General features: G+C 56.5%; 1 protein-coding gene across 4 annotated transcripts in view; it reads right to left on the bottom strand.

The window, feature by feature from the left end:
• NAV1 (neuron navigator 1) overlaps positions 1-13631 on the bottom strand; it is a 281812-nt gene that overhangs the window by 163829 nt on the left and 104352 nt on the right. For 2 of the 4 annotated variants that reach the window (XM_024218023.3, XM_024218030.3), the window contains exon 4: positions 11380-12123. The exons of 1 other annotated variant lie outside the window; for it this stretch is intronic. In XM_024218023.3, the coding sequence (XP_024073791.2) occupies positions 11380-12123 (744 nt within the window). The remainder of the gene's footprint in view (positions 1-11379; positions 12124-13631) is intronic. One more of the 4 variants, XM_029912119.1, reaches the window with a different exon arrangement.

Genomic DNA, 13631 nt, shown 5'->3' with positions numbered 1-13631 from the left:
AGTGACGGAATTAGGTGGCAAGGTACTGCCCCCTGAGTTGGCCATTGTGCCCAGGAGCTTTTGGAAGACTGTGGGCGGCTTGGCTCCTTCTCTCCCCATCCTCCCATCTCCCCCTCTGGGGGCCTGGCTCTTCTCAAACAGGCAGCCTGCTGCCTCTCCAGCCCCCAGCCAACCCCGTTAGGAAGGGAACATTCTTGAACAGGAAGCCTGGCCTAGTGGGCAGAGCACAGGCCTGGCAGGCAGGACTCCTGGGTTCCATTCTGACCTGCTGGGTGACCTTGAGCCAGTCCCTTCCCCTCTGTGTTCCCCAGCCGTGAGCCAGAGGTGATGATACTGGACACACTGGGCGTACCTGTGACTCGACAGCCCGGAGCACTGCTGAGCCACATGCCTCCCATGTTCCCAGCGTTCCAGGAGAAGCGGCACGCTCCCTCCTCTGCAGCTGGCCACCGCAGTGCAGGAAGAGCTCCATGGCAGCCATCCCAACCATCCGGGGCCAGCCAGCATGAACATGGGCTTCTGCCGTACCTGGCCATGGCATGGGCATGCAAGGAGACAGAGGCGCATGGTGTCTTGCCCCCATGCACATCCATGCTGGCCCCTGCCCACATGCGCACCCCTCCATTCAGTGGCTGCCATTTAAGAGTCATCCTCTACAATAGGCGCTGCCCAGAGCCAGCTGCATTATTGCCAAACCTAGAACAGAAAGTACCTGTGGGATTTCAGACACCACTCCTAGGAATCTCCCGGGAAGTGCTGACCTTTTCATGGCAAACCACTGTACATATTCCTGCCTGCTTCCACCCATTCATCCCCCCCGCCACACAAAGCGCACCCACTACTGCAAATAGACCATGTGCTGACACACACATACTATGCACCCATGCACCTACACACCCACTCGTGCACACACAGAGAGCATACATACCTGCAAATACATCATGTACTGACACAGCATATGCACTCTTGCACTGACACAAACATGCACACACAGAGCACATACACAGACACAGAGAGAGCACACACACCCTGCAACTACAGCATGTACTGAGACACACGCATCATATGCCCTCTTGTGTACACACACACACACACACACAGAGAGAGAGAGAGAGAAAAGCAGCTTCAAGACATTCTAAACTGGGTTCTCCCACCACACTGCCCACATGGTTTCTATGCCCCGTCACGCCGGGGCCTGCTGCCAGTGGAGTTAGCAATCCCAGCTCCCGTTGAGCTTTGATGAGAAACCTCTGTCTCCAGATGACATGGAAGGTATAATTTGATGTTAGAAATAGTCTCTGTAAAACACATGTGGTTGATGGGGCCAGTGGCCTCTCCCAGCGGGTACAGGATGCTCCTGATTTATGGAGGTGGCTTTGTTTGTGCAGTCCTTGTAAAGACTTGGGTGTTGTTACATGGGTGACACCCCACAACAATAAGATGTTATAAGGCAGCAAATATCCTACATTTTGGCCAGTGTTGTGCTAAGGTAAAGGCCTGTGTGTCCCTCTGTCATACGGACCATGACGCAGAGATGAGAATTCAGGCAGTAGTGAGCAAAGCACCCCCAGAGCGCATAAATCGCCAGGCAAGGGGGAGTGGATGGCTCTGGACTGATGGTGGGAGGCAGAGGCTTTCACGCAGAGGCCACCGGTTCACAGCCAACTACTTCTGCAGTGACTGAAAGCTGGTATGATCCGATACCTGCCTATTGAATTTCAGGTGAGTTGGTGGGTCTCATAAAAAATACCTCATACTTGGTACCAACTGGCCATCACCACGGACAGGCCAAGGACTGAATGCAAAGATGGAGTTCTCCTCTAGCTCTGGCAGATGCACCATTGTGAAGCACATCGCTGGAGTGGGGGGGGGGGGGAACCGGCACGTCTGCTGTCCATGCTGCTCTGGAGATGAAGAAAGAGCTTTGCTTCCCATGGCTCTCCACCCAGTCCCTTTTCCCTAGCCCTACCTGCACTTCGAACACCATCTCCTTGTCTAGTCTGATCAAACGGGATCCTGTACCAGTCTGGATTTGTTCCACGCTCTATGGTCATTGCCCCCTGCAGGGAAGTTACCCAGCTGATGCCCGACCTCTGGAGAAGGCATTACATGCTGCACACATATTAAGTATGTTGCTATGGGGATGAGATTTAGATGCCTGAATGCCCGTGTCCATTCATGGGTCATGTACTTCCGGTGGCTATTCTGCCATTGGTAAATATGGGGAAATAATACAATAATAGACTCAGCTTGTCTATTGTGCCTTATGTCTGTAACTCTCCAAGAGCTACCAGTATCCTCATTTTACAGGTGGGGAAACTGAGGCACAGGGAAGGTATTTGCCCAAGGTCACCCAGTGACTCAGTGAAGAGAACCCAGCTCCCTTGACTCCCAGCCATGGGGCCAGGTTGCACTTAAGTTATCCTCTTACACAGGAGCAATTCCTGCCTCCCGGGACTGAATCCTGAGCTCACTGAAGTCTAGGGCCCAGCTCCTATGGATTGAACAGATCCAGGACTTAACCCGTAACAATCTGAAACTAAAGCTAAAAGTTTACGCTCTTGAGTCTGTCCAGTCTTCTCCCTTCAGAGCTTCCGTCTCAGGTGGTTCATTGCACCAGTCCAGTGTCCTGGCCACCAGGGACACCCTCCAGAGAGTAGAATCAGCGGCTTTCCAGGATTTAAGGATGGCTCCCAGAAAAAGCAGGGTAGCTAACAGAGTGGCCAGTTAGAGCACGAGACAGATCCTGGTGGACGCGTCCTCCACAGGCCACGCGAGCAGAGTGTATTTCCACAGCAAGGAGACTGAAGAGCTCAGAGATGCTCCAAGCCTCGAGTCCAGTGACAGACCTCAGTGGTTCAGGGGCCAAATTAACGATCAACATTACCCAAAGGAGCCAGTGTGAATTCATTGTTTCATTTACATATATATTAGTCTCACAGCAAAATGACTGACCAACTATTTGGCAATTGGTTAATAACATGGTAAAAGCATCCTGATTGGTTAATAACTGAGGCTGAGTGATTGAATTATTAACCAATGTTTTAATATCATATTCTGCAAAGAGCCGCAGGAGACACATTAAAGAGCCGTTTGTGGCTCGTGAGCCGAAGTCTGAGTCTCGCTGCTCTAGCAGACACCATCATGCCCAACTGAGAATCTACTTCTGTCTTCCAGAGGCCAGCTCCATGTGAGGGCTTCTTCTCCATAGCCCAGGGTGGATCGATGCACCTGCTCCACAGCCACAGCCGGAGTTCAAGGTTTCACTGAACAGTCCAGCAGCCAAAGCAGAGGATGGACAGACATCTCTGCCAAGCTTGTGTGAGAGGTAGTGTGGATTCTAGCAATGGTCAGACTGGGATCCATCACATCCAATGGTCCTGTCCGCCATGTTGCCCAGTGACCAGTTGAAGGTGCAAGAATGCCCCTAGTGGGCAATAAGGGACTAGCCCCCAACGAGGGCATTCAGGCTAGCACACCCTGCAGCATCTCCACCATGTTAATCCTGGCCAGCGTCATTGCAGGTAATAGTTTCATTATTCCTATACATGTCTAATCCTTTCAGAATCCTGCTAAGCTCTTTGCTTCAGTGACATCTTGTGATGGGTTGGTATCAGCATAACCCAGCCCCGTCACTGTGCTGGACATCACATCCCAAATACACCCTCGGGGCTGACATCAAGAATCATAGAATATCAGGGTTGGAAGAGACCTCAGGTCATCTAGTCCAACCCCCTGCTCAAAGCAGGGCCAATCCCCAGACAGATTTTTGCCCCAGATCCCTAAACGGCCCCCTCAAGGATTGAACTCCCAACCCTGGGTTTAGCAGGCCAATGCTCAAACCACTGAGCTATCCCTCCCCCCTGGGAATTATGGCACCCCCAGCCCTATGTGCAGAGTCCTGCGGGCTCCATAGGCTGGGGCTAGTGCAGGGTGACGTGGGCACACCCAGGCGAAGGCTGTCTCTATGCTGGGGCTCGCATTATTGATCATCTCTCTGTTCTAGCTGGCTGCCTCAGCACCTCTGTTCTCACACAGCCCCGTCTCTCTCCCAGGGTTCAGATGGGAAACCCCCAGCGAGTGTCCCTTGTGAAGTGCATGAAAGGCAGCTCCCTGCGTTCCGGGGAAACCTTTGGCGGATGGAGCGGATTCCCGAGGCGGTTCTGCATGGCAAGGAGAGGAAGGGTAGCCAGGCCGCAGCCCATCAAAGCAAATCCTCACTCTCCATAGACTCAACACGATCCCCATAGAGACCGGACATTCCTGAGCCCGGGGGGTTAGGGATACACCGCTGTGGACTGTCTGCTCTCTTGCGCTGTTGTACTGCCTTGTGTGTGCCCTGAAGCAGGGACTGCAATGGGTTGATTATATGCCAGTGAAGAAACTCGTCAGCCCTGGAAGTGGCCCCAGCGAACCAATCTCTCCCTTCGTGAGGTCCTCACTTGGGAGCATATTCTGCACTTGCTCTGCCTATGCAAGCTTCTCCTGCAGTCCCTACTAGACATGGCATTCTTCCTCTCTGGATCGTTGCTGGGCACTGCCACCCAGCTGCTGCATTCCACCCCAGAGCTGGCTGCATATTGCCCGAGGGTGAAGTGGTTCATACACATATGGCCAGATCCTGCCCTGGCCAGCACCACAAGGGGCAGCGTGATGGTGGCAGATGCATCTCTTGCTCCAGGACTCCAGCTGGCGGGGACCAAAGATTAGGAAAGGGGCAGTGTGCTCCCGGAGGTACAGCGTGGTGCATTCATGATGGGCAGCTGTGGGGTGGGTGGACTGCAGACACGGCCCTTTGCTGGCCAACCACTGCCCCTTGGGGACGTGCACCATAAGCCATCCTCTGTCCTCGGAGCCTGGCGGAGCAGTCCTGCCCTTCTGCTCGCACAAGGGAGGGAACAGCCCCCCGCCCCAGGCAGCTTTCTGGGCCTGGAGGGTCCTGAGCCGCTCCTGGCTTCCTGTGCTGGAGGAACATCACTGGAGTGGGCCTCCCCCCAGGGACGCAATATCCTGCCCTAAAGCCGACCCTGCGATCGCTCTCTGCCCTGATGGGTATCTATTGATTCACTTGGACTCAGAGGGATGCCCATGGAGAATCCCCCATGGGGAAGTGGTGTAACCTCTCGGCATGTCACCAGCTTAAAACCAAATTGCCAAAGGACCAGAGACGAGTGGTTGTCCTGGAAGAACAGAGAAGCAAGCAGGCCCTGCTGCAGCCCAGTGCCAGATTGTATGCAGCGATCCTGTGCTTGCACAGGCACCATAAGGGCACTCTTACATAAACCACCACCATATGCCATTGGTCACCCCCGGGTCAGTCCAGCGGCTCAGCCAGGAAGGGGGAGCTCTGATCACAGGGATGGAGCAAGGCCAACCTGGCTGGCTGGAGAAACCTCGGCATTCCTCAGTCTGATTTAGAAGCAAGACAGTGCCCAAAAACACAAGCTTGGGAGGAAAGAATCAAAGCAGAACCTGAAATTCCCCTGAGCAGCAAGGCCGGAAACAATGTGAATCTCCATCCTGCTGACCTAGTGCTGTGAGCTCCCTGGCTTGGCCCTTCCCTTCCCCTTTTGGGGAGGAAGCTGGGGACATTCTAATTAATGGTACAGAAATGCTGAAAAATAACCCACAATCGTTTCCCTTCCTCCCGCCTCCACCCACCCAATGCTGTAGAGGTGCATGTCACCCAAGAAGCACAAAGCCGGGGATGTTAGACAGATAGGCAGAGAGGAAGGATAGCCTAGTGGTTAGGGCCCTAGCCTGCGTTCCAAAGACCTGGTTCAGTTCCCCGCGTCGGTGCAGAATATGGTGATCAGATGTCCCGATTTTATAGGGACAGTCCCGATATTTGGGGCTTTTTTTTATATGGGCTCCTATTACCCCCCACCCCCATCCCGATTTTTCACACTTGCTATCTGGTCACCCTACTGCAGAATCCCTGCGTGACTTGGAGTAGTCACTTTGGGTACGTCTGCCCTGCACACTATGCCCGGCTCTGAGGGATTTGGACTTGTGGACTCAGTGTTTCCAAGCCCGTGCTGGAGCGTCCACACTGGGCTTGCAGTGGCTGGGCCCGGGTCTCACAGCTGTGCTAATGCATCCACACCGCACGGTGCTGACCTTCTGACTCAGGTCTGCAGCTTGAGCTGAGCCAAACTGACAGGGTGTGGAGCCGAGTCAGCAGGGCATGGGCTCCACCCCCCACCCTCAGCAGGGTCCTAGGAGCCGGGTGCTGAGCACTTGCTGACCCAAGTCAGACTGATTGGTGTGTGGACGGAACGGGGGCTTGGGCTCAAACCTGAGACAGAGCCCAGGGCTAGTGTGCAACGCAGCCATAGGGCCTGGTTTTCAAAGGGGTTTAGGTGCCTAATGGGATTTTTCATATGTGCCTAACTCCCACTGGTTTAAAAAATCTCACTAGGTGTCTATCTGCATCTTTAGGTGTCTGATTGCCCTTGAAAACCCGACCCGTAATCTCTCTAGGGCTACGTCTTCTCTGCAAGCCACCCCCACAGCAGCAAGTCCCAGAGCCCAGGTCAACTGATTTTGAGCCGTGTAGACGTTCCCGCTCGGACTTTGAGACCCACCCCCTCCCCGGGTTTCAGAGCCTGAGCAGGAACGTCTACACTGCTGGTTTTAGCCCTGTTGTGTGAGTCCTGCCAGCCCGAGTCAGCTGACCAAGGCTCTGAGCTTCACTGGTGGTGGGTTCTTTTTGCAATGTAGAGGTACTCTCTGCGTCTCAGTTCTCCACCTGTAAAATGGAGAGAGTAACACAGCCCTACCTCAGGGTAAATACAGCCAGGTGCTCAGGCACTGTGGTGCTGGAGGCCAGATAGTGCCTAAGATAGTTGGATGCAGCGACTCTTATCACCTATAGATCTCGAAGGGGTGTGTCATTATCCCCGGTTCACAGATGCGGCTCAGAGAGGAGAGCGGGGACGTTCCCAAGGTCACGCAGGGAGCTGTTTGCAGCTATGAATAGAAGCCTGTGCTGAGTCCCAGCCGGATGCCTCATCCACTGGACCACCTGCCTCTCAAGCGGAAAGGGAAGTCACAGCTGCTTTCCCCTGCCACCTCTCGGCAGATGTTCCTCCACCAGGTCTGTGCTGCTGGGTTAGACACGGGGGTGAATCTGGGCTCTTCCTCACGAGCCGAAGTCAGAGTCGAGCATCCACAGTGGCAGAGGGTCTGTGAGCCTGGCCTGACCCCTCTCTCAGAGTCCACGCTGCACTCGCTACCACACCAGGAAAGGGGAAGAGTCTTGGGACTGTTTGCTAATGACCAAAGACATCTGCGTTTAAAGGAAGACCTTGGCTCCCGCCCAGCCCCACTTCCTTCCCTACACGACCGGGCCATGCGCTGGGTTTAGCCATGGAGGAACCAGTGCGGAAAAAATAACAGGGGCCCCAGACCTTTCCCTGATCTGTAGGACCAAGCACAAGCTGACTCTTTTCAGGATGACCCTTTCCTTACCACGTGGAAGGGCCAAAATATTGCAGGAGTACTGGATTCCCCGCTCCAGTTCTGCAGTCTAAGCAGGTCTGCTGATCAGGGGCAAATCCAGCACCTGGACTGCCACTTGCCAGATGGGAGCCAGACTCCAAAACCTCACCTTAAAGCTGGATTTGTGGGACCATGGCTTGCCATCAGCAGAGGATGCTCTGGGCCTGAAGAGGGAGGTGGATCTAGTGGTTAGAGCAGGGGTCGGCAACCTTTCAGAAGTGGTGTGCCAAGTCTTCATTTATTTACTCTAATTTAAGGTTTCGCGTGCCAGTAATACATTTTAACGTTTTTAGAAGGGCTCTTTCTATAAGTCTATAATATATAACTAAACTATTATTGTATGTAAAGTAAATAAGGTTTTTAAAATGTTTAAGAAGCTTCATTTAAAATTACATTAAAATGCAGAGCCCCCCGGACCGGTGGCCAGGACCTGGGCAGTGTGAGTGCCACTGAAAATCAGCTTACGTGCCGCCTTCGGCACACGTGCCATAGGTTGCCTACCCCTGGGTTAGAGTAAGAGATTGGAAATCAGGAGTCCTGAGTTCTATTACTGGCTTTGGGAAGAGATCTAGTTGGAGCAAATGATGGCTCATCAGGCCTCCTGGGTTCGATTCCCGCTGCTGCCTCACTGTGTGGCCTGGGACAAGGAATGCGACCACTCTGTGCCTCAGTTTCCCCCTCTGCACAATGGGGACACTTGCTTGTCTCACAGGGGTTGGGAAGTTTAATTCTTTAATAGCCGCGACGTTCTTTGGGCTCCTTGGAGACAAAGTGCTAAGGCACTGTTACGTCTGGAGAAGGATGCACTGGGCTGGAAGGAAATCCATGCGCAGACATAGTACAATACATAAATCACAGGCCTGAACCCCCACTGGTGGAAGTCAATTGAAGCCAATGGAGCTGCAATGAGCTACAACAGCTGCAGATTTGGCCCAGTCTTTCCTCCAGGGTGTCACTGGTAGATATCCCATGACCTTCTCTCCCTGCTCCAAGGCTGGATAGTGCCTTTACCATGCCCAGACCCACTTTGCCTCTAGCACGTGTTCAGGTAACTCCTGCAAGTGTGCCAGGAAACTACACACATGGGGGCCGATAATATTTTTTCCAGAGCCAGTCTCTAATCCTGCCTTTTGCAAGGTGACTGGGATCTGGGGCGTGGTATTGGCAGAGCATCTGCGGCCCAGCTGAGCGGGGCAGGGGGCTCCCAGTGAGGAGGGGAAGGGGATCGGGTTTCGCGGCTGCCTTTTCCTTTCATTTGGGTCTAGGCCTGTGTGTCTGACAAACCTTCTAGCGTTAGGATTTACACTCCCCTCTTGTACTGGGAGTGGGCGGATTCTCAGCCAAGACGGGACGTGGAAAGCTTTCCAGGGCTGCAAGGAAATGGGATATTCTGCGTGTTTAGCCTTGAAACCCAAGCCAGCGATGGAGCCTCCCACCCCTTCCCCAGCCCATGCTGAGCCCCGCCAAGGCCCCAGTCCTTTAATATTTCATCCTTTGTGAAATGTGTGTGAATATCGTAAGCACTTGAAAGCCGGGGCTTGGCTGCTCCTTCGAGCTGGGAAAAGAACAGCCAGACGCTGTGCAACTTTCCGCTGTGCAGCTTTGCAGATTCATCTTGCTCCTGAAGTGCAGAACCTCCTGCTATTTCCATCCTCTGCCTCGCCAGCTTTGCCAGGCACCTCACATCGACCAAATCTCTAGTCTCCTCCCCTGCTATTCCAGTCCTGGGCTCCCCCTCTGCAGCTGTGCCAATGCACTCCAGGCCCGCTCTGCAGACCCTCCTGCTATTTCAGTGCTGGACCCACCCCGAGCTCTGCCAATGCCCCTCAGTTCTGACCCACTGCCCCCACCCCCCATTCCAGCCCTGAGCAGTGGCTGCCAATCAAACTCCAGGGTGTGGTAATTTGTGTGATGTGGACAAATACATGTCTGCAGTGTAACAGATGAAGGCTGTGAAGCTCATGTCCATATCACCCACAGCCGGCTGCTAGCCCAAACCTCCAGAAGCAAAAGCTCACCCAGTCTGCCCCTCCCACCTTGTTCTCCAAAGCGTCCTTGCCGGCAGCACTATCCCACACACCGCTCCGGCCAATTATCAGCTGTTTTCCGGTGTGTGTGTTTGATCATGGGGGGCAGTTGCATAGAAACAGGCTTTTCTGTGCTTAGAGCAGATCAGCTGCTGCTGCTTATTCCCCAGCTCAGATCACACCCGTTGGTCGGTGCCCCCCCCCGAAGCGCCCATTTGTGGAAGGGTTACAGAGAGTCCAGGACTCCAGACGGGGGCTAGAACTGCAGCAGAGCTGTGCCGGAGCATGAACACTGCTGTTGTCAGACAGATGTCCCTAGTAATACCACGGGGGGGAGGAGGATGGCCATAGTAACGGAGGCGATGGTCAGAGCAGAGCTGATACCGGGTGTCCCTTCATCAAATGACTCTCTGTCTCTTAACAGGAGGCATCAGTGCATCTTTCGGCCCAGTAGCCTGCTTCTCACGCTTGTATTGCAGCTGTACCACAAACAAGAGACTCGACGGGGACTGGAACAGACCCTGGTAAGCGGCCACTCCCCCTTCTCCCACAGATCACTCCATGTCTGCCTGCTACGGGCACTCAGCAGCACTGCTAAGAGCACGCGCATCCCCCCCCCCCCCCCCCCCCATGAAACATACAACCATTCCGCAGAGCCAGTGGTCAACAGCACGCAACATTTCAGGGCACCGCTGTATTTACTGCATGAATGTCACCTCAGACAGCCCATGTTCGGCGCTGCCGGTGCCTCCCCTCTGCCTGTGGACCCACGCCCCCCCAGAGATCTGCCCTTTCACAGCTGCGATCATCACAGCTGCAAATACGAAAGTTGGTTCGTTTGCAGCTGCCTCTCCCTAGGATGCTAGGCACAATCTGTCATCCATTTTCCTCTTGAGTGTCACATTCCAGCTCCCCCCCCCACACACACACACGCCCTGACACAGATGCACACACACACACATACACACACACCAGCCCGTCTTCTTCCCCATGTCAGTCATATCATGGCATGCACATCACTCCCCCCCACACACACACCAGCCCGTCTTGTGGTCCCTGGCTGATGTCTGACACCTCACACCTATCCCTTCCCCGTGTCAATGACACGGCTGAGATAATCCTGACATGCACACCCTTACACACGCGCACGCCCAGGCTGATGGCTGTATCTCACAGCTCTCCCTTCCCCTTGTCAGTTCTACCAGCCAAGACAATCACAAGGACGCCCAGGAAAGCGCCGCTTTTCTACCCCCCACATTTCTGTTCCTGGGGGCGGGGGGGGGGCGTTTGCTCTCTCCTCCCTGGCGCCGTCCCCCGCTCCCTGTTCCAGCTCGCACGGCCCCGCCAAGCCAGGGGGTTTCTCTCGGGCTAGGAAAGGCTCGCTTGGCCAAAGCAAGCATTGTTCTCCGGAGACAAAGTGTGTGTGTGCTGGGGGGGCGGGGGAGCTTTTTTAAGGCAGAATCTCAACGAAACACTGACAAATACCCAGGGGGGAAAAGCCACGTAAAGAGCCTCAGTGTGCCAGCGCCTTGCAGAATAAAGGAAGAGGGGAAGGAGAAACCCAGGAGGAGACGAGTGGCTCCTCCGGGACTGGGCACTGTTCACTCCTTACTCTCCGCCAGTCCCTTTGATCGCAGCCTCAACGGGACCCAAACGCCGACACCAAGCCCCCAAAGGGCAGAGGAGGTTCTCCCCAAACTCGCCATCGCTTTCAACCGCGGGCCCCTGGATTCCAGGGCCCTATTCATTCCCCGGCCCTATTCATTCATTCCCTCCTGGCTCAGCGGATCCCGCTCCGGAGTTGAACTCGCCGGCGGTAACGGGTGGGGGGCGCGGGGACAGGACTCACCCAGCATCTGGCTGAAGAGCAGCTGCTCCAAGTCCCCCAGCACCGTCACCACGAGCTCCGGATCCACCTTCAGGTAGGCTCGCTCGTCCTGCCCTTTCCCCGCTGGGCCGGGCGCCGGCGCCGGCTGCTGCTGCGGCTTCTCCCGGCCCTTGGCTTTGCTGGAGAGGATCTCGTCGTCGGATTTGCTGTCCTCCGCCCCGCCGGCCTCGGGCGCCTTGCTCAGGGGCTTCACCTCGGCGTAGGGCCCGCGGGGGATGCGGCTGGGCTTGCCGAGGCTGGACGGGAGCGGGGCCAGTGGCGGCTTGGCCAGGCCGGGGGAGAGCCTGGCTTGGAAGAGGGAGTGCTCCGACTTGGAGAGGCTCTTGGACATGAGCGGGGCTTCCTTGGCTTTCAGTCCCCCGCGCCCGCCGCCCTTGGCCGCCTTGGCCATGTCGTCGCTCCAGCGGGGCTCGTAGAGCTGCATCTTCTTCTCGGCGTCGGTGAGGAAGGCCAGGTTGGTGAGGGACTTCTGCTTGCGCAGGCTGGGGCCGGGCGGCAGCCGGCTCTCCACGCTGCCCGACTTGAAGACCCGCAGCTCGTGCGCCCCGGGCGCTTTGGGCCGCTTGGGCATCATGCCGCCGCCCTTGCCCTCGGCCCCCTTCCGGTAGCCCTTCAGCTCCTCCGGCCCCTCGCCGCTGAGCTCCAGGCTTTTGAGGTTGGTGCCAAGCATCCCGCCTGCGCTGAAACCATTTAACACGCCGGCTGCTGGGTGGGGGGAAGAGAGGGGCACGGAGCGGGGAGAGAAGAGAGAGAGAGAGGCGGTGAGACCACGGGGGGTGCCCAGCCCAGCCCAGCGCGCTCCGCTGCAGCCCCTCCGCGCTGCGCCGCACCGCCGGCAGACTGAGACCCGGCGGAAGGTCCGGGCCCGCAAAAAGGGCCCTCCCCCTCCGCCGCCTGCCTGCGATGCTCAGCCAGCGAGGGGAGGGGAGGGGGGCAGGGCCGGCTTCTATTTCCAGCGCTAGGGGAGGGGAGGCTGCGCGCCCGGGTGTGCGCAGGGCTGGCTGGGGTGGGGGCGATGCGGGCAGGTTCCCTAAAGAGCCCAGGAGGAGCCAGCGCCCCGCCTCGCCCCCCCCCCCACAAAGGCGAGAGGTGGCTTCGCCTCACACACGGCCCCTCCCGACACCCCTCCGCGGTGCCTGCCCTGGATCGCCTGCGTTCCCACGGGCAGCCGGAGCGCAAAGCGCACGGCCGGCTTGCAAAGGGTCTGCTGCACCCAGGGGCGGCCCCCTGCCCCATCGCCTGGCCCCACGGGCGCCCCTACCACCCCCTGTCCAGGGCACTGTGCTCCCCAGTAGGATGTGCTCGGGAGGAAGCGAGGAGCCAACCCTGAGCCCCGCTCCGTCGAGCCACCTGGGGCCCGGCTCCCCCAGCGGTTCCAAGGCTTTCGCTCCACGTATGAGTGGGGGGCGCAGCTAGGGATCGGGCATCGCGTGGGCCGGCCACTCCCAGAGCCACAGAAGGCAGCCAGGAAAAAGCCTTCTTCCAGATCCCTTCTTGGGCCACAGCTCAATAGCTGCTCGCTCCATTCCCTGAGTTCAAAAGCAGCACCCTGACTGTGCGGTCTCAAAGCAAGATCTCAAAGCACTCAATAGCCCTGTGAGGCAGGGCGTATCATTATCCCCAGTGTACACAGGGGGAAACTGAGTCACAAAGCTATTAAGTGGCTTTTCTAATGGGGCAGCACAGTGTGTCCGAGTCCGGGATGGAGTCCTGACCCCAGTGCCCTGCTCGGGGCTGCACCCCCGGATCTCACAACGCCTTTACCAGGATGTCCTGGCAAACAGGGTTTGAAGCAGGCACCCCCGTAAAGAGCAGGGTTTGGAATTTCTGTGCCCTTGGCTGGGAGTAGAGATGCTGTTGAGGGGGCTGAGGAAAGGGGAGCATCAGAGTTAGGGTGGCAAATATGTGATGGGGTGGGAAGTGCCTGCTCAGGCTGCACACAGAGAAATACCTAGGCCTTGTCACTAGGGCTAGCTCAGGACTGTATAAAGAAAAGCCGGACTCGGTGGACAGGAAGGGGAAGCCGCGTGGGTGCTGAGGGAAAGCAGAGCTGCCCATAGGTGCTCCGGAGAGGTAGAGCTGCCTGTGGACACTGAGGGGAAGAGGAGCCTCCTGCGTGGGCTGAGGAGAAGCCAAGCCACCAACCAATGCTGAGGAGAAGCGGAGCCACCTGTGGGCAGTGAGAAGTGAATCTGTGGGTGCTGAGAAGCAAA

Source organism: Terrapene carolina, unplaced genomic scaffold (genome assembly GCF_002925995.2).
Source record: "Terrapene carolina triunguis isolate 2854851 unplaced genomic scaffold, T_m_triunguis-2.0 Scaffold191, whole genome shotgun sequence".
Classification (NCBI taxonomy): Eukaryota; Metazoa; Chordata; order Testudines; family Emydidae; genus Terrapene; species Terrapene triunguis.
This window is presented reverse-complemented; position numbering and strand designations above follow the sequence as displayed.